Here is a 25414-nt window from a genome sequence, read left to right as displayed (position 1 = left end):
TAATTGAAACTCGCACGCGGCAATGAAAAGCGCAACGAATTTTCAATTTTCCAAACCTTTTCCATGCACCACTGCAATACTGCCAGAGGAGACGATGGTTGCAAGTTATTTGATCGTTTGGAATCGTGCCATGCCCGTGGGTCATACGCTCGAAACGAGCGTTACACTGAATGTCAACTGTAAGTACTGCCAGCCAGCCAGCCAGTCAGCCAGCCCTGGCTAAAAGAAAAGGGCTTGGGCTTGGGCTTGGTTCACGGGTTCAAAATTTATGACTTGACCAGCGATTTCATTTGAATGTGGGGGCCATTCATTCTTTCAGTTTTAACAACTGCTCGAGCTAAAAAAAACAAACAAACAGCAACGGGGCGAATATAAAAAGACTTTCAATTGCTTGTGGCTTATACTTTGTATTTTTGAATGCCGAGCTTAAAATTTGTGCTTAAAGACAAATGCAATGCCTTAAAGTTTGGCTTTAAGCACAAACAAAAAAATGCAATCTATTTATTTTTTTATTTAGCTGTAGATTTCGTAGTTCATTATTTCTTATTTTAGTCTCACTCAGACCTTTCCAAGTTATTCGTTAATATTCTTTAATTATTCAGCTATGCGAAATTTATTTACTTTTATTAAATTCGTTGCTCTTCGACTTCGTTTAAACTAAAAGTCTAAGTCAGAACTTCATTTGGTTAAAGCATCTGCTCTTCGACTTTGTTCGCTCGCTTTTGTTCTTATGTTCTATTTTACTTTTACCGTTTTGTCGCCACGTGGGTTTTCGTTTTTTGTAATTAAATGCAGCAGCTTGTTGAACAAATGTTGCTGTCCAACTGTCGTCCCGATCAACGTGACCCAAAAGCCGCGCACATGACAGTCCCCATAAAGTATGTGCTAACCACACACACACACACACACACGCAGTCACTGTGTGTGTGTGTGTGTGTGTGCGTGTGTGGGGACGGCTTGTACTTGATTGTTAGTTATTGTTGTGGCTGCCACGCCCACGCCCGCACTCACGCCTTAGGCATGCGCTACAAGCTGCCATATTAGCTGACAAGACTTTAGGGGGTCGCAGCAACTTTATCATTTTACCAATATGAAATTTCATATGAAGCGTTCATATAAAGCTGTCAGCGTAAGTTGCATTTAATAAAACTCACTTGCAAGTGATATGTTATGAAATCTGCATAAGTTTTATGCAATCAAATAGAGTAACAGCCACAACAGCTAGTGGCTTGTTATTGTTGCTGCTGCTGCTGCTGCTGCTGCAGGCAATAAAAAGGCAAACTGAAGAAGGTAGAAAAATGACAACATAGCGGCGGCAAATGGGAGTGCGAGGGGCGCAACGCAAATATATTCATAGGAAAACATAAATTGCAGTCATTTTTATACACGCCGGATTTGTAGCCGCAAAAGTAGACATACCAACCAAACAGACGACGACAACAACAGCAAAACAACTAAGCTTCGGTCACTTGCAGCGTGTTGTAACGTCCAGCACGTAACCAGCATCTACATATTGTTTGGGAATGCAGATAAAGAAAATATAAAATATGCAAAGCAGTTTAGAAATAAAAAAAATAATAACGAAGCGAGTACAGCTGTCGTTCGACTTAATGACAAGTTGTTTTGCATTAATTTTAAGTTTCAAGCCAGTTTTTCTGCCTTAAATTGTTAATTTCGCCAAGGTGCAAAAAGTACTTGCAACAATTTCCTATGCTGTTACACACTTTATTTGTGTTGTATGTGTGTGGGTTGTGTATTATTTTTTGAAAAATAAAATAGAATGGCGCCACAGTAATGCCAAGTTGTTATTAAGCTATAAATGATGAATTTCTAAAGGCTTCACCAATAATAAAAAATTAATAGCGTTGAGCTAAAAAAAGTGGCATAGCTTAAGATACACTTTGTTGAAAGCTATACAAATAAACTTGAAGCATACAAATTTATAAAGTTAAACTATTTTGATTTGCAGCAGCTGTCATGACGTATACGTAATTTGTAGGCAAAAATTCAAACTAAATTGTGTATATCAATAAAGTTACTTAGCTGTTAAGATTTTCAGTATTTGTCAACGTTGCATCAAATATTACGTATACGCAATTTGAAAACACATGCAAACTAAATTGTTTATTTACTTACGTATCAAAGTCAGGGTTTGCAACTGAAATTTGCCAAGCAATTTTGAATCTAATTTGGATATAGCAATGTCTACATTGGATTAATTTATTTATGGCTTAGCTATGTGCATAATATAAGGAAATTATTAGAACAGCTCGATTCGCTGTCGTTGTTCGTTTAATTCTTTATCTTACGCAGCATTTAATTTCATAAAAATTCTGCACTAAGAAATAACAGGTGCAGCTTTTCCTAAACTAAACTTTAACCAACTGTTTAGCTTGACTTTAATTTTAAAATTAAGTATACGTTACACTTGAGCTTGTCTTGTCTTGCTTATCAATCACATATATCTTTATTGTTGCTTTATTACATTTACTTTAACTCGCAGCTACCCTTTTTCAATGTGCCCAAGTGTATGCGAATAAAAATGTTGAAGCATAAGTCGCCTTGTGACAAATTTTAATTTCCACTTAGGCAAGCAACAGCAAAGAAAGCATTTAAATTCTGATATTCCTTGCAGCTGCAAAACACACACACAGACATTTGTACATATCATATAAAGAAAATATGTTTGTGTATGTAGAAACATACAACACAAGAATAAATGACAACAAGCAAGCCAAAAAACTAATGTAATATTGCTAAAAGCGCGATTTACAACAATTGTTGTTTGTGTGTGTGTGTGTGTGTTTGGGGGTGTGAGTGTGAGAGGCGGTACATTTGGCTTTAGTATTTATGATGCTCATTTAAAATCCATTAGCAGCATAGTAGTCAGCATAGGGCAAACGAAGCAAATAAAGGCATAGGCAGCGGTCATAATGTGTGTGTGCGTGTGTGTGTGGTCTATGTGTCTGTGTGTGTTTTGGGGTTGGGGGTCAAAGTCAAAACTGCCTCCAAGGTGCATTTAGCTGGCAGTCAGGCCAGAGGGCAAACGCAAGGAGTGTGCAAACAATTGAATTTAAAGGCACTGCCTACAGTTTGAGAGGCACTGTGGCGGCGGCTGTAGGGCAAACAAGACGATTTGCCATGTTCTGCGCAATGATTGAGCTTAACAAGCAAAGGATGTGCAGGATATGAATGTGGCTGCCAGCCCAAGACGACGCGTACTGATGTCTAATGCTTGACTGTGATTGTGATGGATAAGCAATTGGCAACATTAGACAGGCAGAGATAGAGATAGAGAGAGAGAGAGAGAGAGAGAGAGAGAGAGCGAGACAGTTGCAGCAACAGCTGACAAATGGCAGAGCAATTTTTAATTGAAAATGCTTGCATGCTCAGCAGCCAGCAACTCGCTCTCGCTCCATCTCTTTCTCGCATTTTTTCTTTTTCATTCGCTAGCCTTGCGTGTTGTATCTGCCTGCATTTGATTGATTTATGCGCCAGGCACAGTGAGCGCAAAAAAAATACGATATAAGAAATACATATGCGCTGCCATTTCAAAAAATAAACTCCCAATGCGTCAAGTTGTCGTCGTTCGACGTCAGCGTCATTGAGTGCCGAGTGCCGAGTGTTTTATAATGTGCGAAAATCCGCAAATGAAATTATTTTGTGCGTGCACGCGCGCGTCGCGTCTATCTAGCCAAACAAATTGCGCATACGCAACGTGCCCAAAAATAAATGAGTTATGTTTCCATATTTGGAGCAGTTTTCGCTATGCTCTTTTCAGCCAAATTTTATTGCTTTTTCATTTTCTAAATATTTAGCACAATTTTTTTACCAAAGCTGAGTCTCGATCGGTCGGGTCTGTTGGGGTGAGACTTGAGTGCATGATGTGCATGCAAAATGCAAAGGCGGCAAACTGTGTGTAAAAGCGACATGTCGCGCTGTCAACTTGGCACAGTTTTAGAGTCACGTGTCGCATGAATATTTGAGCTGCCGCGAATTGCAACAGCTTCGGCTACAAATGCAAATGCATGCATATGTATGCGTGTGTGTGTGTGTGTGTGTGCGTAGGTGCATGGGATGTTGTAGTGTCGCGCGTGATTTTTTTGTGCGGTGTGCAGCTTCGCATGCAACGCACGTAATAAACCCTTACCTTGGCCAAAAAAATAACGCATACGCAGCGTACGACGACGAAGACAAACAGCACTCATGTGTCGTGGCCTGCTGAAGTGGAAAGCAAAGCCGTTGAAAAGACATTTCAATTTGAATAAAATAGAAATAGAAAGAATAAGACTAAGCAAAAGAAGAAGTTCGCTCTCTCTCACTCTCTAGAGTCTGTGCAGCTGCTTTTCATGCCACCACGCTCAGCTGAGCTCCACCTGCAACTCTGCTGCATGCAAATCGAGACGTCCTCTGACAACAATGCGCATTAGCGTGAAAATCGTTGCCACTAAACAAATGGTCAGAATATTTGCGGCAAATGCGAAATGCTTTTAATGCGATTATTTGCGCAAACACTCAAAACGTGGCAATAGTTTAGACCTCAATCAAATAAATATATACGTGTCAAGTGCTTTTTATAATTTAAAACATTTAGCAAGCAATTTAGTATGCAAATATTTTTGGTAAATACCAAAAGTTTTAAATGCAATCAACGCATTTTATTGAAAGTTATAAACATCATTATTTTCGTTTAAAAAAACAAAACTTTTGCTGCTGCAATTGGCTTCGGATTTAATTATTTTATATACTTAACTACACTTTGGAGCTTAGACTCTTAAAAAGGAGCTCTCCATCGAATTCTATTCTGCCTTATTTTATCCTTATTAAAACTATATAAAACTATGTAGCACTAAAGCAGATCTGTTTGAGAACTTTGGCTTTGACTTGTCTTAATCCAATCCAACCAAAATAATGAATACTCAAATTATTATTTTTTTTTTATTTTACTTTCAATATTTAGCTAAACTAATTTAAGATACTTTGTGCAATAATTTTCTTTCGACATTAGGTAATTTAAACGCAGCTTAGCATTAAATGCTTACTTACTAGTTCTAAAAAATTCTATAAAATTCGTAGCTAAATTTAAACGCAGCTTAGATTTAAATGCTACGCTCTGTACCCAAGTGCCTAAAATTCTAGTTGCAATCATTAGCGTGTCTTGTGTCCCGGCGCTAATAAAAAATGTATAAATAGATTGATGGCTCAATTGTTATTTGAAATTTGCACATCAGTGTACGTTCACATCGTGACACGTTGACAGTCGAAAATGCTGCTGCCAAGATCCCTTTGGGCCAGCCAACAGCAACAGCAACAACAACAGCAAGAACAACAATTGCCGGTGAATCTCGTTTGTTATTGCTTGCCAATATTGCAGGCAGACTGAGAGCATGGTGCGATGGCATGTCCTTTTTGATTATGCTGTTGCCAAGCCAAAACCGAAAAGAACAGACGACGTTCATGTAAAGCCATTTTACACAACACAACAAAGAAAGCGAGGAGAGAGTAAACTGTGGTGGCGCAAACAAGTGCATTAGGTCGTGTGTGTGTGTGTGGGCTGGCACGAGCCGTAGATAAAGGACATTTGCATAGCTACAGCCACGAAAGTTGCTTTGTCCTGCGTTGACTTCTCTTGCTTTTTTTTGCTTTGAGATTGTTATGCTTAAAGATTTGCTGCGATTTAGTTTCAGAGCTTCAGTTTTCTTAAGCTGATTTGAAGTTTGCTTTTTGCCGCGAGGCAGCGACGCCTGCAGATGAGTTGCAACACGGCCTTGCCAGCCTGGCAACCTGGAGTTGGACTTTAAGCTGCCGCTTAAGCGCATAAAAGATGCAAAATGTTTTTCTTAGCAACTGAGCCGTGACTACAAAGCAAAAGGATGTGGGTGTCGGTGGGGGTAGCAAAGCTTAACAGCTTTTGTGACAAAGCAAATTAATTGCTGCCCACTTTCAATTAACTTGCAGGCACAACCAGCTCGCCACCCAATCAACCAACTTCATCAGCATTTGTGTGCAACCGCAAGTGCACCAAAGTGTGTCTGTGTTGCAAGTTTTGTTGCAGCAACAGCAATTGCCACTGCCACTGTTACAACGCAAAGCCAATTCAATTAATTTCAATGGCCATACATATGACACCTATGGACCAATGCACAAAAGTGCGCACCCACTCAAAAAAATACAAAAAAAAAGGCACACAAACAATTTTTTTTTTTGAAGCTGCCCTCACTTGTGTGTGTGCGACTTTTTTGCTGCTGAGTAAATTTACAGCTTTGCAATTATATTTTAATCTTTAAGCGCTTTAAATATATTTCAACTTCGCTTCTTTTTTTTTTTGTGTGTTAAATGAAATGTGGCATTGCATACACATTTCAATATTTATTTCAATGTTTGGGGCATGTAGGTGTTGCAAGCACGCGCTGCGGAAGTGACGTGACGTGTTGTGTGACACGTACGCGACAGCAGCTGCTCCTGCTCCCGCTCTTCACCCTTCACTGATTGTGCTCTGTTTGTTTTCGTTGTTGTTGCAGTAACTTTTCAATTTGGGCCTGAGCCCTGCTGCTGCAACAGCTGCTGCTTCTGCTGCTGCTGCTGCTTCTGGAGCTCTGAGCCAACTGTAGCTTAAAGCAAATGCAAATGCAAACTGCAAGCTACAACTCATTAAAATAACTCCGCACAGGTGTGCGATACATCCTGCAAGCAAGCCTGGCTGGCTGCCTGGCAAGCAATCCGGCAAGCAACAACATTGCAGTCACGGCCCAGTTCCGGGTTAAATAATTTAATTTCTCTGCCAAATGGCCAGCGGGCATAAGTTACGACCACGCGGCGTATGCGCAACGCACGCCCCGCCCACAGCTCCAAGCCGGAAGCAGTTGCAAGTGGGTGGTGGTGGCGGCGCATTTTTTATGCCACACTAATGTTGGCAGTCATAAAAAATCACAATGCCGAGCAGGCGTAGCCCCAACATGCATGTGAACGAACTACTTGCTTCACTTTATTAAAAAACAATATCATTTTTCTTAAACATAAACAATGCAACAATTACTTAACTTGCGCGCTAGCAAATGAGCGAAGTTTAAGTTTGAGCAGATTTCAAATAAATTCAAGTGCAATTTTAGAGCATAAATAAACTCAACAGCATAATAATTTATTAAAAATAAATCTGTCATTTAAAAAGCTCTAAATTAAAATAAAAACAATACAACATTTACTTAACTTGCTTGCTTTCCATTAAATTAAATTCAATAACTTATTTCAATTCGAATTAGTATACAGTTTAAATTAAATCAGCGAAATTAAATAATTTATAAAAAAAAATAATAATTAATAACGAATTGCAAATTTCTGTCTTATGCTCTCAAAAACCTGCAAATTCAACACGCACTAAAATACCAAAATGATTTAAATATTTTACACATCTGCCAGCTAACTAATGCTATTTGTTTATATGACAACATATTTTGTTAACTAAATTGCTGTCGAACTGAACATACCTTGCAGTTATGTTTGCTCAGCTTACAAAAAATAACTGCAGTGAAATGTTTGTGAGCCAAATGTCAGCAAGTTTGTGGTAACAGTTAACTGGGAGAGAGCTGAGAGCTTCGGGGGTCAGGGCAGCCAACACCCGTCAGCGTGAAACTGCATGCCTGGCTAGGCATGAAAATGCCAAAGGGGGGTGGGTGTGGGGGTGGCGTTTGGTTTGCTGCACCCCACGGGCAAGCAGCAGCATGTGCTGAAATGCAAAATGAATTTTATTTTTTTTAGCTGCTGCCTGCGTTGCTGACAAGCGTTGCTCATTAAATTTTATTTTATAATTACACAACCCAACACACAAACACACATACAGCCATACAGGTGCAAGCACACGCACTTGCTTTAATGCCACAGCGTAATTGGTTGAATTTTTGTTGTTGTTGTTGCCCCTTTTTTTTTAAACTTATTTAATGTCCTGTGGTGCAAACTGTTTAGAAATGTGTTGTGGCCCACGCTAGTAATAAGGCCAGCAACAATGGTCAATTGAGCATTTGGCCAGTCGATGATTAAACTAAAGTGTTTTGAGACTTAATTGGCATAACAACAAGAACAACAACAACAGCAGTAACAACAATTGTTGTTAGTAACTATTATGCTATGCGCTTGACTAACCAGCCAAGTGGCAAACGAGCCCAAAAAAGTGATTTGAAGTGAACCAAAACTAACGAAACGAACAGCCAGTTAAATAAAATTACATTTTTCGCACAGTGGCACCAAGCCAGCAATATTTATGAAACTATATTTGCAACTCTAATTTTTTGTACACGCTATATTTTTTTCTAAATACGCTTAAAATTGTATGTTAATAATTAAATTACAATTTTTTAAAAATTCGCAACATGCTATAAATTTTTCTAAATATTTTTTTTAACAGCAGCAGCTACTTTTAGTTTCAGTTGTTAAATAGATTCTCTCTATACTCTGCTCAGTCTACACATTCTATTTAAGATATGTTAGTCTCCAAATATTTCTATGTATAAATTTAATATATGATTTGTTAATATCTAAGCTAATTTTTTTATTTTTAGTTATATTTTACTTCGTCTGTATCTTTACTTGTTCTTATTAAATCAATTATTATTTTTAGTTACTATGTTTAGCAAATTTTCATTAGCTCACATCCCACTGTGCAGTCGCGTCTGCACAATGCACCTGCTTTAATAGCCAGGGCTGACCATTTAATGGTAGTTGTTGCTTTAGCTGTTGTTACTGCTGCTGGGCACTCAAATTGGCATTATTTAAAAAATGTCGATGGGTCACGCCGCTCGTCAATGTGCAGTGGCCCAGCTCCACCCCCCACGCCCACCCGGAGCAGTCCTTAAGCCAAGTGCTTAGTTAGCCTCCTGCTATGAATGGGGCTATGTAATTGAAAATGGTTATTGGCAAGTTAATGGCTGTGCCATGGCTGAACTAAAAGTGTAGCCAGAGTGGCTACTTAATTGACTATTTGTATGCTATAGACATATATATTAAGCTACTCTATACTTCTTCGACAGATTATCCACGCGTTGAGGTTGGTCCACAGAACCCGCTGCGCATTGAGCGCGATCATGTGGCAAAGCTGGACTGCCGAGTGGACGCCAAGCCGAAGGTTTCGAATGTGCGTTGGTCACGCAACGGGCAATACGTGAGTGCAACCACCAGTCACACGATCTATCGCGTTGGGCGCCATCATGCAGGCAAGTACACCTGCAGTGCGGACAATGGACTGGGCAAGACGGGCGAGAAGGATATAATGCTGGATGTGCTATATGCGCCAATAGTGACCATCGAATCGAAAACGCATGAGGCGGAGGAGGGCGAAACGGTGCTGGTCAAATGCAATGTAACTGCCAATCCGGCGCCTATGGCTATTGAGTGGCTCAAGGAGGGCGCTACAGACTTTCGCTATGCTGGCGAGCAGCTCACCCTGGTCTCGGTGCGTGCTGAACATGCCGGCAATTATATTTGCCGCTCTGTCAATTTAATGCAGCCCTACAATTCAAAGCGCATTGAAGGCGTTGGCAACTCTACGGTGGCTTTGCTAGTGCGTCATCGTCCTGGCCAGGCTTATATAACACCCAACAAGCCGGTGGTGCATGTGGGCAATGGCGTCACGCTCAGCTGCTCTGCGAATCCGCCAGGCTGGCCTGTGCCACAATATCGCTGGTTTCGCGATCTCGACGGCGATCAGGGCAACACCCAAAAGATTTTAGCGCAGGGTCCGCAATATTCCATACCCAAGGCGCATCTGGGCAGCGAGGGCAAGTATCATTGTCATGCTGTCAATGAGCTGGGCATAGGCAAAATGGCTACCATTGCTCTGGAGGTGCATCAGCCGCCGCAGTTCTTGGCCAAGCTGCAGCAGCACATGACGCGACGTGTTGGCGATGTTGACTATGCAGTCACTTGCAGTGCCAAGGCGAAGCCTGCGCCGCAAATTCGTTGGATCAAGGATGGCACTGAAATTTTAGCTGCACGCAAATTCTATGAGATACGCACCACGCCCACTGATGCGGGTGGCGGCGTCGTTACCATGCAGAGCGTGCTACGCTTTCGCGGCAAGGCGCGTCCCAATGGCAATCAGCTGCTGCCAAGCGATCGTGGTGTCTACAGTTGTCTCTATGAGAATGATGTCAACTCTGCCAACTCTTCCATGCATTTGCGCATCGAGCATGAGCCCATTGTTTTACATCAGTACAACAAAGTCGCCTACGATCTACGCGAATCCGCTGAAGTCATCTGCAAAGTGCAGGCTTATCCCAAGCCTGAGTTTCAATGGCAATTCGGCAACAATCCTTCACCACTGACCATGTCCAGCGATGGCCACTACGAGTTGAATACGCGCATGGAAAACAACGACATCTACATTTCCATACTACGCATTGCTCATCTGCAGCTTTCAGACTATGGCGACTACACTTGTCGCGCCGTCAATCCTCTGGACACCATACGCACTCAAATTCGTCTGCAACCCAAAGGCGCACCCGAGAAACCCACAGCACTCAAAATCCTAGAAGTGGGCCACAACTATGCCGTGCTCAACTGGCAGCCAGGCTTCAATGGCGGCATCTCCACCACCAAATATCTTGTAAGCTATCGTCGCGTCTCCACGCCACGTGAGCAGCTGCTCTCGGACTGTTCGGGTCAGTCCTTCACGCCCAGCTATCAGCTCAGTGGTCCACAGCACGAGTGGATTGAGTTCAACTGCTTTCGCGAGAATCCCTGCAAGCTGGCGCCACTCGATCAGCACCAGAGCTACATGTTCAAGGTCTACGCATTCAATTCCAAAGGCAACTCGGGCCACTCCAATGAAGTTCTGGCCACCACCAAGGTCAACAAGATACCACCGCCGCTGCATGTTAGCTACGATCCCAATTCCCACGTGCTCGGCATCAATGTGGCAGCCACTTGCCTCTCTCTAATTGCTGTAGTGGAGTCTTTAGTCTCCAGAGATACCACCGCACCCATGTGGGAAATTGTTGAGACGCTTACGCTGCTGCCTTCGGGGAATGAAGTCACCTTCAAGGAGGCCATCATCAATCAAATGGCGCGCTCTGCTCATTACACCACAGCCACTTCATCCACTGGACGTTCGGCGAGTCCAAGCAGCGGTCAACTGGGCGAGGATCGCACCATGGCGCTGGCCGAAACAGCAGGTCCTGGTCCGGTGGTGCGTGTTAAGCTTTGCCTGTTGGCCAATCACGAGCATTGTGGAGCCTACGCAAATGCTGAAAGTAAGTTCAACAATTAATATGATTTTTTTTTAATATTAAACACTCCTTAAAATATTAGCTAAAATTTAAATTTATTGAATACATAGCAATTTGCTTTTGTTATAGATTTGTTAGTTAGTTGGGCAATTGCAGAAATACTTTAAAATGCTTGAAGATTGGAAAAATTCTCTTTAACGTAGCTTCTTATTAAAATATAAATAATTTAACGTTTTTGATTGAGATCTAAAACTTATAAATACAAGCAAACATTTGTATTCAAAATATTCAAGGCATGCATATTGATTTCCAAATAAATTAGGTATACAGACTTAATAGGTCTAATAAGCGTCATCATATATTGATTGTTAGCAAATATATTTGAATTATTTTTTATTGTTATACTGGCAGCACGCTCACTGCTTGTTTCATCGTCAACAGTCGATAAGCAACTGACCAGGAAGTGGCTTCGGAGATTTGGGCAGCACTGATTGGCCGCCCTCTTTGAGATTGCATTGCGCATGTGTAAAAGCAGTTCAGCAGCTAAGCACACACTGCTCTGTCTCTGTCTAGCTTGCTTGCCAAAGCTGGCTGCGCTGCTGCTTTGCATGCTTTAATTCGCTCAGAGCGCTTCGACTGCTGAGAGAATAAAACCAAGATGGCGGCGATGCCTCTTAGACTTTCGTATGCGCGCATGTGTAAAAACAGATAAACAGCTGAGCCAACACAGCTATTGATGTCTCTGTTTTGCTTGCTTGCCAAAGTCGTAGTAGCTCAGAGAGCGAGAGTGACAGCCAATGCTAGCGAGAGCAGCGCTGCTCGCGTTTTTCGTTCGTCTGCGACGATCGCTCTAAGCTCTTCGTTGTTTTGAGAGCGTCGCTTCAGACTTATGATCTAAGCCTAAGCAAAATTGTTTTTTGTGCATTATTTAATGAAAAATATTAGCATTGTAGCATTATTTGATAAAAATCTGTAGAACAAACGTAAACTAATAAAATTGCATTTATGAGTGACGAATTAAAGCACAACTTGCTGATTTGCCGTTCGATTTTCATTCGCTGTATGCACAGCATTTAGGACTTTCAGAGGAAATATTTTGAATTTTATATTTGCATATACTCAGGCAGAAATATATAGAGCACTAAGGCTTTATTTTGCCTAGGCATAAGAAATAAAATTTGTTACTTACAATACAAATTTGCAAGCCCTAATTTATACGCATTTAATAAAATTTTGCTTTGCAGTTGGTAAATCGTATATGGGACACAGCTCTGTGCTGAGCACATCCGCCATGGTGGCCATCATTATAGCGGCCATATCGTTTGTGCTGTTTCTGGCGCTGCTTCTACGCCTTCTGCCGCTGTCGACGCACGCACGCTGCCAAGAAGCAGGCGGCAGCAGCGACAGCTAGCACGTTGCCAAATGCGAGTGGCGGCGCCAAGGAGTACGATGTGGATGCCACCACCGTGGTGGCGCCTAGCCCAAGCGAACGGAATGTGGAGCAAACGCAGTCGACGCTGCCGCCACCACCGCCGCCGTATTATCCCACCGGCAGTCTGGACAGCAAACAGTTGGATGGGGGCATGGAGCTAACACTGACGGCGCTACACGATCCCGACGAGCAGCTGAACATGCAGCAAGGCGAGATGCAGTATCAGGCGAAGGCAGGACGCTATGGACAGCAGCAACAGAATGGCTATGGCTATCATGTGACAAGTGCGTTGGGCGTCGATAGTGACAGCTATCAAGTGCTTCCATCCTCAGCCGCCGCCGCCGTCGCCGCTGGACATCATGGCGAGTGTAAGTAGACAAGCGGGGGCAACAAAATCCACTTAAGTGGGGGGTTGGTCGCATATTTTGCGCTGGCTCGACTTCATGAAGTGTTTGGTATTTCATTTTGGGCGGACGCAGATTTATGGCGGCCATTTCGACGCCTCTTGTTGCCCTGCAATGGCCCCCTCCACCCTCTCTGCTATCACGACTGTTGCCTTTCTGTCGTAATTGCATTTCATGTCAATCTAGAGTGCGCCCCAACATGCATATTATGTGCGTTTGTGTGTGTGTGTGTGTGAGTCCTGCATGCGTCCCTGTGCGTGTCCTGCATAAGCAGCCAAAGCAGCAGCAGCAGCAGTGCATCGACTGTCTTGGCAACCAAATTACATCATCAGCCGTATGGCCCAGGCCGCTTCAACTTTTGCTGCCGCTGCTGCTGCTTCTGTGTATCGCATTCCGGCGTAATGCCAATTAACTGCGAATTAAACCGTTATACTGCACTCCTTTTGTGTTACACTTTGTCGAGCATTTCTTTTAATTAGCTTTAAGCCGCCCCATCGCCGCTTCAAAACTGTCAAGTGGCTGTCTCTTTGTCTGTATTAAAACACAAAACTAAGCAAAGGTAGCTCAGAGAAATTTTGAGAGTCGAAGTACATAGTAAAGCTGATTAAATTTTCATGTTAAAACTCATCTTAAATATCAAAAGCGGAGCTAAATTTAATCAAATTAAAGAAATAAAAAAATCATTGTGCAGTGTGTGCAATTATAAGTCAAATTAAATAAAAAATATTTAAGCTAGTGACAGTTTCAAAATTCGTAGCAAATATTTATGAAATAAAAATCGAATCGAATAATATAAATATTTTTTTAGCTTCAAAGATTTCAGCAAATATATTTGTTACATTTAATGAGCAGCACACATTTTTTTATTAATCAAGTAATAATTTAGTTACCAAATAAACTTTTATTTAAAAGACTGATTATTAAATTGAGCTAGCACATATTTCTTTTATATATGACATTAAATCATTTGTAAGCATTGCTAGAAAATGAACTTAAATTAATGTGCTGGTAGCCTTCAGGATTTCCCCCCAATATTTTTATTACGTATACGTAAGTTAGTCTAACAACATTTCTTAACGTCTGCTGAGCTTGACAAAGACTTTGCTGTTTCTAGTGTTGCTCGTTTTTGTTTTTTTCTTTTTTGGCGCTTTGAAATTGTTTTTAATAGCACGTAGCGTAGCTGGTTGTTGATTTTCAAGTGAAAGCTTTGTGAGCAAAGGACCTTCATTTAATGGTGCTCGGCAAAGCGACACACACAAAAAAATTTCATCATAGTTTATTTTGCTGCACTCTTTTCGCCGGGAACGCGCAAACAGTTGCCAAAACTTTGCAAAGCCAACACAAAAAATGAGAAAAAAAAAGAAAACTAAAGCTCCTACCCACCTGTCTGTCTGTCTGCCTGTCTGGCTGTCTTTATGCGCTAGCTAAGCCAAAATGGGAAAAATTTACACCACAGAATGCATTTTAATTGTGTGGCCTTTGCCAGCGCAGCGTGTTTGGGTTTTGGGGCAGACTAGCTTTGCTTATTTTTGTATTTTTTTTTTGACTTGTCACTTAAATGCGCCGCGCCAACGCCAACTTAATTACTATTTCTCTAACCCCCCCCACCAACTTGCGCAAACTGACGACACATAAAATATGTGTGTGTGTGTGTGTGCATGTGTGTGTGTGGTGCTTGTGGTTGCAACCAAAGCAGGACCACTTGAGGCAGCCGCACTACCAGCTGGGCAACAACAACAACAACAACAGCAACTTGCAGCAGCAGCAGCACGCGTCGCCAAACTAACGAAGCAACCCACCAGCAACACCAACACTCACACCACCAACAGCAACAACTACAACAACAACAGCGCCACCTTAAAGCGTGGCAGGCTTGGGCCAGCAAAACAAAAAGAAGACAGCAGCAGCAGCAACAGCATGAGAGGTTGCAGGTGACCGCAGCTACGGCAGTTGCTACTACAGCGCTGGCAACGACAATTACAACAACTTCACGTAATGCCAAAACCGCAACAACAACAACAACAACACTTGCCATCACAGGTAACACACACACTCTCGCACACACACACGCAAACGAAGCTAAACATACGCTGTTGCACTCGCACCTTTGATGTGGCACCAACAACTGCAACTGCAATTATTATAAGCAACACTTGAACTTTTGCACCACTAAATGCACACATGATGCCAATAATTGCTAAATAACAATTAAAATGCGCATATAATAAAAAATATACTACTAGATAAAGCTGCACTGCACTACACAACTTTCTAAATGCACACAGCACTCCATTATTATGGCTTGACTAAAAAAACTATAAGCACTCAACTTTCCACTGAGCAACTTTTCTTTTAAGAAATAAAAGCAACAGCAAAATGCTTTAGAAAGCTGCAGCAAATTAAAGTGATTTCATTTGGAAATGTGTGTGCTTTAATAACAATTTATTTTTTTTTTTTTAACTTTCACTTGAATTTTTTAACATTATATTGATTATTTTTAATATATAAAATGCTAAGCCTTTAATTTAATGCCTGCTTCATAAAAACCCTTGTGGTATTTTAATTATAATAAGATCCTTTGCACAGAAATTGAATTGCTAATACACAAGTCAGCTTAGAATTAATTCTATGCTACAATAATGTGACCAGTTATAAAATATTGTAACTAATTAAAACTAAAATTCATAAGATACGAATTGAGCAAATAGCAATACTTAAATACTTAAAGTTATGTTTATTCATTGGCATTGACTTATTTAAGTCTTGAAGCACTTTTCCCCATTTTAGAATATTTTCAATATTACTTTACTATCATTTTTATTGTTCATTTTATTTTCTTTCCCCATTTTTTTTACTCTAATTTTATCATTTAATATTGTTTCCCTATTTTTTCCCATTTTAGAATATTTCGAATATTGTTCGTTTATCTTTCTTTCAAGAATTCAACAGTTTAAATATTATAAGCTGTTTGAATTGTAAGCTCATGCAGTCTTTTGAGCAACTGTCTCAACTGACAATTGTTGAAAATCAAAAACAACAACAATATACACAAATACAGAAGACAGCATAAATTACGCCATATTTATAAATATAATTTTGGTCGCATAGCTACAAAAAATTTTTAAAACCAGCCTCAGACACTAAAATGTTGCTGCTTATGAAGCGATCGCTGCTGAACAGTCGCGTTATAAACAATGTAAGCAAAAAGAATTTCTTCAAGCTGAGCTTCAAGAGTGCAGTGACTAGGACGCCAATGCGTGAGAAATCAGCGGATACCAAGCCGCAAATGCAAGTGCAAGTGCCAGTGGAGACGCCCAAGTTGGAGCCCAAGGTGCAGCACAATATAGCGGATCAGCGTGCCAAGTGGATGGCAAAGGTGTCGCCCGAAATGCAGCGCAAGGCGCAGCTGAAAGCTAAAGAGCAAACAACGCCAGCAGTAGCAGCAGCAGCGACGCCAGCAGCAGCAGCGGCAGCACCGCAAGCTTGGGCGCCACAAAAGCAAGCGCAGCTGAATAAAGCGGCGGAGCCCAAAGGCGTTTGCAGCACAGCGGAGCGCAAGAGCTGGATGAATCGCATGCAAGGCTCACAGCAGCAGAAGCAGGCACAGTGGCTAAACGATATGAAGGCCAAACAGCAGGCAGGACGCGATATGCAGCAGCAGAAACTCAATCAGCTAAAGCAAACGCCAGTGAAAGCAGCAGCGACAGCAGCAGCAACAGCAGCAGCTCAAGCTGTGTCTGAGCCTGAGCCTGAGCCTGAACCAGAGCCTAAGACGCCCGAGCGTTTAGCTTATTTAGCAGCTGTTAAACAGCTAAACAGCTATCAGCTGCATGAGCCTGCGCAAGGACGCGCTGTAGTCAAAGCTAAAACTGCAGCTGGTCAGCAGCAAACTGAGCCGAATATAGAACTAACGCTTCAATATTTAAAGCTAACAGGCTATGAGCTGGAGCAGCTAACAGCGCTTGCCGGTAATACAAGTAGCTGGCACCAAGGGGCGTGGCAGCACTTGCGCCTTAGTGGAAAGCATATTACGCGCGCATAGCGTTCGAACGGGCGTGCTGACGGCGCCACATTTATTTGAAACAAAAGAACGTATACTGCATCGATGGCCAGCGCTGAGTGAGCAGCAGTTAGCGAGCTAGTGGCATGCACAGCAGCTGCTTGCCACGCTGGCGCCGCTGCAGCCGCCGCCAGTTTATAACAAGCTGCTGACTGTGCTGGCGTTTCATGCGTTTCGCGCTGCCGGCGTGGAGGTGGCTATTGTTGAAATAGGCGCCGCCTGCGCTGCCGACTGCACGAACATCACTTCACATGCGCGCACCATTGGCATCAGCACGCTGGGCTGGGAGGCGAGCTTCCATCTAAGCAACTCCATGCGTGACATTGCCTGGGCCAAGGCGGCCATAATGAAGCCAGAGTCAAGTCTCTACACCAGCGCCAGTCAGCCCGAGTGCTGCGAAGTGCTGGGGCAGCGCGCCAAGCAGCTGAGCCTGGAGCTGCATCGCGTGCCGCCTTACGCTGCCTACATTGAAGCCAATGCCGAGTGCAAAAAGCAGCTCAATGACGTCAATTTTACAGTCAAGCTCAACGCTTCGTTGGCCATACAGCTGGCCTATGATTATCTGAGACGCCACAAGCCCGAATACGCGCTTGGCTTGGACCACAACAGCACGCAGCTCACTCCTGCCACATTACGCGGCTTGAGCGTCTATGAGCCGCAGGGCATGTTTCAGTTCTTCAAGCATGACATATTCAATATTTATTTAGACAGCGCCGATACGCTGGAGAGCATGATGATGTGCCGCGAATGGTTCTACACACGCACGCGCAGCAGTCGCTCGTCCAAGGTGCTGCTGTTTAGCAAAGTCAACGAGTTCAATGCCAAGGATCTGCTTACGATCATCAGTCACAATCTGCGCTTTGAGGAGGCCTGTTTTGTGCCCAGTCCTGTGCTATTCGAGGGCGAATCGCTGGAGTCTGAGCAGGCGCAGGCGCAGGCCTGGCAGGGCATGGAGGAGCTGCAGCGCGCCAAGCGCAATGCCAGCAATTGGCGTTCGCTTTGCGAGGAAAATGGCAGCAAGGATAACTCGCAGCTCTGCTTGAACGTTGCTGCCGCCTTTGAGCATCTGCGCGATAAGTACGCCAATCAGCGCTATGGCATGCGTAGTGAAGTCGATGTGCTTGTCACTGGCTCCAGGGAGTTAGTTGGCGGCACCATGCTCTGGATACAGCAGGCCAAGCGTCAGGATATCGCCAAGTTTCGTTGAAGTCGCTGCTCAAGTCCCTTTTTTGTATTTTATAGTTTTATGTTCATGTGCGTGTCTTCAAATTTCAAGTTCTCGTTTCACTGAATTGAGTCAGAAAACACTTTGATAAAAATATTTTATAAAAGCAAAATAAAGAAAGTTAGACGAAGCTCTAAAGCAAGCATAGAGTCTCTTATTCAAATGTTACTAATATTGAACATTGAAATCAATTCGATTTGCAGCTCATAAAATATTTTAAGACTCTAAATCTTTGAGCAAATATTGCCAACGAATTTTTAACCTGAAATCTATCAAGTCTTAACAGCAGAACTTTGAGAGATTTTTTCAATGGAAAATTCCAAATTAATTAAGGCGTCTAAAATATTATAAAAATAAACAATGTTACAAATGTGTATGTGTCTTGCAAAAGCGGATTAAGTGTCTACCAGAAGCAGCTCGAGCTGGAGCTAGTCCAAACCCAAAGGCTAAATTGAAATTTGATTTGAAATTCTGAGAAATTTGATTACTCAACATTAAATAAATAAGTGCTGGGCTGACAGTTTTGAAGCTTTGCTTTAACTCAAACTATATGGCACATAAATAAAACTACAACGCGACATTTTTATTGTAATCTGTATACAGATTTATTTATATTTATTATCACTGCTGCTTTAACCAAACTAAGCACAGAACTTTCGTAAATTGTTAACTCGTCAGCTATTGTGTGTTTTTAATTTTCATTTACATTTACAACATTTTAAAGCTTCAACTTATGCTCAGCCTCTGGGGCGAGCTTTGTAGCTGCTGCTGCTGCTGCAACTGAAGCTGTCAGCTGGACACCTTCAGCAGCGGCGTTTGCTCGACTGCACAGCTGCTCTACTGCGGCTGATGAGCATGACTTGGCACATCTTTTGTTTTAACTAATTAGCCGCAGTGACTTGCACACAGCAGCACAGAATTTGCACTTCACTTTGCCTTTCACACCTGTTATGAGCACCTGACGCACCCGACTTTAGTTGCTGCCCATAGCTAATGCATATTTTGTTTTTGCAGGGTCCAGCAACAGCCAGGAGAACAACTACAGCAATGCGCGTGATCTGTCACAGGAGGCGCTGTGGCGACTCCAGCTGGCCGCTGCTCAGTCGCAGCAGATTTATGTGGAGCAGCGTCCACCCTCGGCCTTCAGTGGACTGGTGGATTACGCTGGCTATCCGCATATAAACACTGTAACCAGTTCGCTTAGTCAGCAAAGCTTTGGCCAGCTGACACCACTGGCAGCAGCACAGCAGCAGCAGCCGCTGACGCCGCATGAAATGTTGCAGGCGGCCCAACGCTATGGCACGCTGCGCAAGTCGAAGCAGCCACCGCTGCCGCCACAGCGACGAGAGCAACCAAAGCAGCAGCAACAACAACAGCAGCAGCTGGGTAAGTGTTGACTCTGCAGAGAGAGAGAGAGAGAGAGAGAGTTAAGATAGCAGTAGATGAATGGCTCAGAAATCAGTTTGATTGATAAGGCAGCTAAGTGTTGCAAGCTGCAAGTTTGAATTGGGTAAGGATTGGGGTAAGCTTTGCAGCTGCTGTGTGGCACACTTATAAATAAAATAGAGTTGCAGCAGCAGTGCTTGCTCACAGGATGTGCACAGTTTGCATTTGTATCCTTTTTATGCAGCAAAACAACCGCTAGACACACACACACACATACATAAATAAGTAAGCTCACTCTGTTTACTGTTACTCCTACGCCTGCCTCGCTTGCATATATCAAGAACAACAAATCGCTTCCAGCGACAACTATCACAGCAACGCCCCCCGCCCCACCAAGCCCCGCCCCGCGCTTCACTGCGTGCTGTAAAAAACTAAAGCGAATGGCAACGAAAAATGTAAAATGCACGAACACAAAATATTTTACAAAATCAAAATCAAACAACGCTGGCAGCTATAAGTGAAGTGAATCAGTGAACAGCATGCAGCATGGCCACATACCCACAGTAGCAAACAAAAAGCAACGAAAAAGGGAATACAAAACAACAAAAAATGAAGCAACGAAATAAAATGCGAGAGCATTGCTGCAGTTAGTGGCTGCAGCAAGACACAAGCGCTGCCAGCAGCAGCAACTTCTATATAAAATACAATGGGTGAGCTTTGCCATGAAAGTGAGCGTCAGCTTCAAACGCTGGAAAATTTAGTTTCAAGCAGCCAAACAATTTTTATAAATAATGCAACACATTAAAAAATTGATTTATTATTTATTGATTTTTAATTGTAACTTAGCAGCCAAAGCAGTTGAAGACTTCAGGCTGCACTAACTAAAAGTTTAAATTCAAATTAATTGCAATTTTATTACTATTTTCAAATCATTATAACAAATGCTTAGCTTACAACGTTTTTTGTTTTCTATAGATTATTTTTTCGCATTTATAAATTTGACAGTTGCTTTGAAATTTGAATTAAACTGTAAACTAACAATCAATTTAAATTAAATGTAAGCAAAGCGCATTCAATTAGTATAGGAATTCAAAGAAATGCAGTTTAGTTTGCATGCTGAATTGCATTTTGTTAACACAGCAGTAAAATAATTCTTGCCGATTCTTGGAAAATTCAGGTTTGTATAGACTGTAAACTAATTGAATTGCAAACAATTCACGCATTGCTTTAAATCTCTGATTGAGAGCGTGATTAACAAATTAAGTATACGCAACATTTGTTGCAATTTAATAACAATAATTCTTAGCAGCAAGCTACGTTTTTATCAAAGTCTTTTAACCTTTCAGCCACTACACAAATTAGTAAAAAGTTGTAAAAAGCCAAATTAGTTGGAACTGCAAAGCGGCTTAGCATATGCCACAAATTCTGTCGCTTTTTGCCACTGCCACTGCCAGAGGCATTTGAGTACTATGCTGCGGCTGCTGCTTATGTACACAAACATACACAATGCGTATACGTAATATGCTAACTGGCACTAAATGCTACTTCAATGACGCAGCTCAACTCAGCAGTAAAAAAAAAGGCGAACAGCTGCTGCTGTTGCGACGGCAGCTCAATTGTTTTGCTGCTCTCAGACATTCATATTTACCATATGAACATTATGAAGTGCTTCTAATCCGCTTAGCAGCCAGCAGCAGTAGCAGCAGCAGTCTGAGTAGCAAAAACATTTCAATTAAAACAAAGCAGTCAAAGTCGTAGCAGCAGCAGCAGCAGCAGCAACTGCAGTGGCCACAGCCTGTGCCGCATTTCTGGCCACAAAAAAGAGCAACAAAAATAGCCAACAGACCAACCAAACAAGCAACAAACAAACAGGCCAAAGCAAAATATGCCCGTTAACTTCTTGGCTGCTGCAAGCAAAAGCAAAAGCAAAGAGCGCACTCAAAGGCTAGCAAAAGAAATAGTGGGCAGTTGTGTGTGTGTCAGCCAAAGCTGACTTATGATTGCTTTAATAAGTATAAGCATAAGTAACTTAGAGCACGCATTTAATTAGTTTGCAATGTAATTTATTAAATTTATTTTATTCCATAGCCATTCACTAGTTGTGCATACCCTGCGCTGCTGCAATTTTACTGCACCTTGTAGTTTCTATTGTATTATTTATCTTTTTTCATTTTGTTTGCTGTTCGCTTTGCTGCGCTTATGCTTTTAGCATTCCAGCGGCAACAATAAACAAGCAGGCAACAACTACAATACTAAGGAGCAACATCTTGAATTTCAAGTGGAGCACACAGACAAAGCTGCAAGCTTTAAGTGTAGAAATTGTTAGTCGATGCGCCGCTTTTGACGTTGGCGCTGCCTGCAAAAATATTTTGTGCGCGTTCTCTCTATTGGCGCTGCAAAGTATGCAATGCTTTTGAGTTTGCCGATCTGTGCAATTCAATTGCCACATTTGCGGCCGTAGCAGCAGCAGCAGCAGCAGCAGCGGCAGCATTTGAGGGTAGAACGAAAGCAGAGACAGCACAATCAGTTGAAAATGCCAAACATTTAGCGTCTCTATTGGCAGTTGTTTGAGCGCATTCCACAAATTGCAGCACAGCTTCATTTCGTGCTGCAATTTAAAGCTATCAATTTTCAATGTTTGATTAAATAACAAGGCAACAAGGTGTGCCAAGCATTTAAAGCAGATATTTGTCTATAAGCGTAGGCGCGGCACAGACTTAAGCAAACAATCGCGTCAATTGTTATGCAATTGGAAACTTTGAGCAGCTCTAGCTCGCTTAGAAAAAAATCGATTCAAATGATTCAATTCAATTCATGTAGATATAGCAATTTAAATGCCTAAGCAAATATTAAGCCAACAAAATAAGTAAATAAATAAGTAATTTTCATTGAAATTTTCAACTTTTTAAAGTCTGTAAGTTAGCCCACTGATTTCGTTAGCAAGAGAATAGATCTGCATTAAAATTTGCATATGTTAAGATTTTTTTGTAGCTTTGATTTCTATGCGACATTCTGAAATCCCAAATGTAATGATGCAACTTTGTTTTTAGCAGCATTACAAGATTAAAACAATAAATATAAGATTATTTATAATTATATAAAAATATAATATTAAATAATATAAGATTAAACAATACAATTCTAAAACATTCAAGAATCGAATCATTTTTGAGCAAGTTATGATATAAAATTCATTGCTGTTAACTAATTTTGATGCTAGTTGTAAGCTTTGAAAACTAATTAAGCCAAAAAAAATGCTTGTGTTATGCATTTTGAAGCTTATGAGACACTAAATAACTCTTATGCATTTCATTTTATTACTCATGGCCAAGCTATGACTTTTGCTGTAGACCTGTTTATGATAAAGCGTATTAAGCATAACATAAAAATGCAACAAAATGTCCGGCAATAACAACAAAAAAGCGAACAAGCCACATTGTTAAGCTTATACGACAGATCATTAAGCATAATAGCACACACACACACACACATACACTTGTTTACATTTAGACTGGCTACACTTGTGAATTATTTATGGAGGGGCCAAACAAGTTTCGACAAATTTTTTGGCAAAACACTTTGCGTAATAAATTTATTTTAATTACAACGCCAAAAGTGTGGCAAGCGCTTGGCCGTGTGGCAGGCGGCAACGTAACGCGGCAGCTTGTAATGAATGCGCTTCAATTAAGTGAAATATTCATAGGCATAAATACGAGACAGCATGAGGGAGAGTGAGAGAGAGAGAGAGACACAGCGAACGAGCGTGTAAAGGTGCAGAAAATTGTTATAGAGCCCAACGGCAGGCAGCCAACAAAATACCTGCGGGCTAGCACATGTTTTATGAGCTAACAGCAGCGTCGAAGCCTTGGCAACAAAATAATTCGCTGCTATAAATAGTAATAAAGCGATGAAGTTCAACTGCCTAAATAATGTACTAAATAATATTTGCACTACAGCGAAAATTGCTATTGCAAGCTTTAGTTCAATTTTGTATTAAATGAAAGCGCAGGTAATTTAACTAACTTTAGTGCGCGCCAGGCAGCTTGTTAATTATGCCGCGAAGCTTGCAGTTTATGTTTATGTGCAGCCTTTCAAACAATTTAGCAAATTGCCAGTTGACTGACCAAACGGAACGGAACGTTAAGCGCTCGCATAAAATGTTTATTAGCTAATGAAACTCAAACGAGCATGTCTGCTATTGTTTGGACTGCGCTTCAGCTGTACTTAATTTATATATATTTCATTTAAGCGTACCAGCTAGACATAGAGCAGAGCAAACTGAACGCTTTACTTTGCTTTGCTGATGAATTTTCAATGCGTGCGCTAAAGTATTTTTCATTGTGCCACCGCAGGCAACGATTTGCGCTGCCACTTCAAATACACAAGTGTGTGTGGCACGACGCTTTCAAGTGTGCAGCACGTGTGTGTGGTAAATGCAGAAAATGTATTTATGCAAAAGTTGCAATTGTCAGCGTGCACTCGCGCAAAGTGCAAAAGTGTTCAGCGCTGCGAAATCAGCGACGACAGCCCAAGCACACTAAAAAAAATATAGCATACTTTTATGCTGCGGTTTATGCGTAGCATGAACTTAAAGCTTGTCAATAGCTGTAGCTATAAAAATTGCACACATATGCAACAAAATATATACACGTATACACAAAAATGTTTAAATTTTATGCTAAGCACATTTTTTCACTTTCGCGCATTTAGTACGCGCATAAACCTCAACTGCAAGTCTAGCAGACAAAACTTGACAAGTGTTGACTTTTCAAATACTCACATATTCCATAGGATTGCAGCTCAGCCAGCGCGCTGAGTGTTGTGGCATTTGAATTGAGTTTTTCGCACTCACCTGAGTGTTGATTATGTTGCGCTGCTTTTGTCACATAATACAGATAGATATTTCGTTATATATATTGAATGTGTGGCATGCAGATTGAACGCAAATGCATTTAGAGCGGCAGCGCATTGAAAGCTTTATATACATTTTAGTTAAGTATTTGCTACAAAGTGGCGACCCCATTTTGTAGCACATGCGTCAAATTAATACCCACCTAGTTTAATGTAGTTTTTAATTAATTTAAATTGAGCAATCTACATGATTTATTATTAAACTGACACTAAATAATATTGAAGTTTATTTTTTCCATTCTCTTGTCATTGCAGCGGACATAATACAGGATTTAGCAAATTAAACTAATGGCCAGTTAAACGCATGCAAAAATATGAAACAAACACGTTTTGGCATTAACATAAAAGTAAGTTGAGCATATGTGCAAAAAATTGAACATTTCGAATGAAATGGCATTTAATTTAAATTAATATATACAAACAATTAATTTAAGCTGACACACAAAACATATTTCGACCAAAACAGCAGCGAAACAGTTTATATACCAAAAAAAATACCAAAGAACAAAGCTCTAAGTCTAAACTTCAACTGTACGATACGCATATATATAACTATAGTCTATACTAGTTACTAAGCATATAAATAAGTAGACAGCTCTATAGCTATGCTGAGTACTTTTAATATTTTAACTGCATGCTTAAATTCAATTTCCAATACTGTTAGTTGGTTGGTGTGCGCTAATCTTTTATTTAACTGCGCGCAAACTCACTAAAAGTTAATCCACATTTAATAAATAATAAAATGTGGCCAAAAATTGAGGCTGCTCAATTTTGTGCATA

At 41.3% G+C, this 25414-nt stretch overlaps 2 protein-coding genes across 2 annotated transcripts; both read left to right on the top strand.

The window, feature by feature from the left end:
- The first annotated feature begins 107 nt into the window (after positions 1-107).
- Positions 108-24991, top strand: LOC108595917 (hemicentin-1). The gene is given in 6 exon segments (XM_033294025.1): positions 108-179; positions 9021-11240; positions 12461-12561; positions 12563-13016; positions 19352-19723; positions 24890-24991. Coding segments are annotated over 6 exon segments (3225 nt in total). The 5' UTR covers positions 108-130; the 3' UTR covers positions 24919-24991.
- LOC108608477 (folylpolyglutamate synthase) lies at positions 16115-18474 on the top strand. Its single transcript, XM_017999885.2, is given in 2 exon segments — positions 16115-17013; positions 17015-18474. Coding segments are annotated over 2 exon segments (2121 nt in total). The 5' UTR covers positions 16115-16197; the 3' UTR covers positions 18320-18474.
- Positions 24992-25414: the final 423 nt, after the last annotated feature.

Source organism: Drosophila busckii, chromosome 2L (genome assembly GCF_011750605.1).
Source record: "Drosophila busckii strain San Diego stock center, stock number 13000-0081.31 chromosome 2L, ASM1175060v1, whole genome shotgun sequence".
In the NCBI taxonomy this organism is placed as follows: domain Eukaryota; kingdom Metazoa; phylum Arthropoda; class Insecta; order Diptera; family Drosophilidae; genus Drosophila; species Drosophila busckii.
This window is presented reverse-complemented; position numbering and strand designations above follow the sequence as displayed.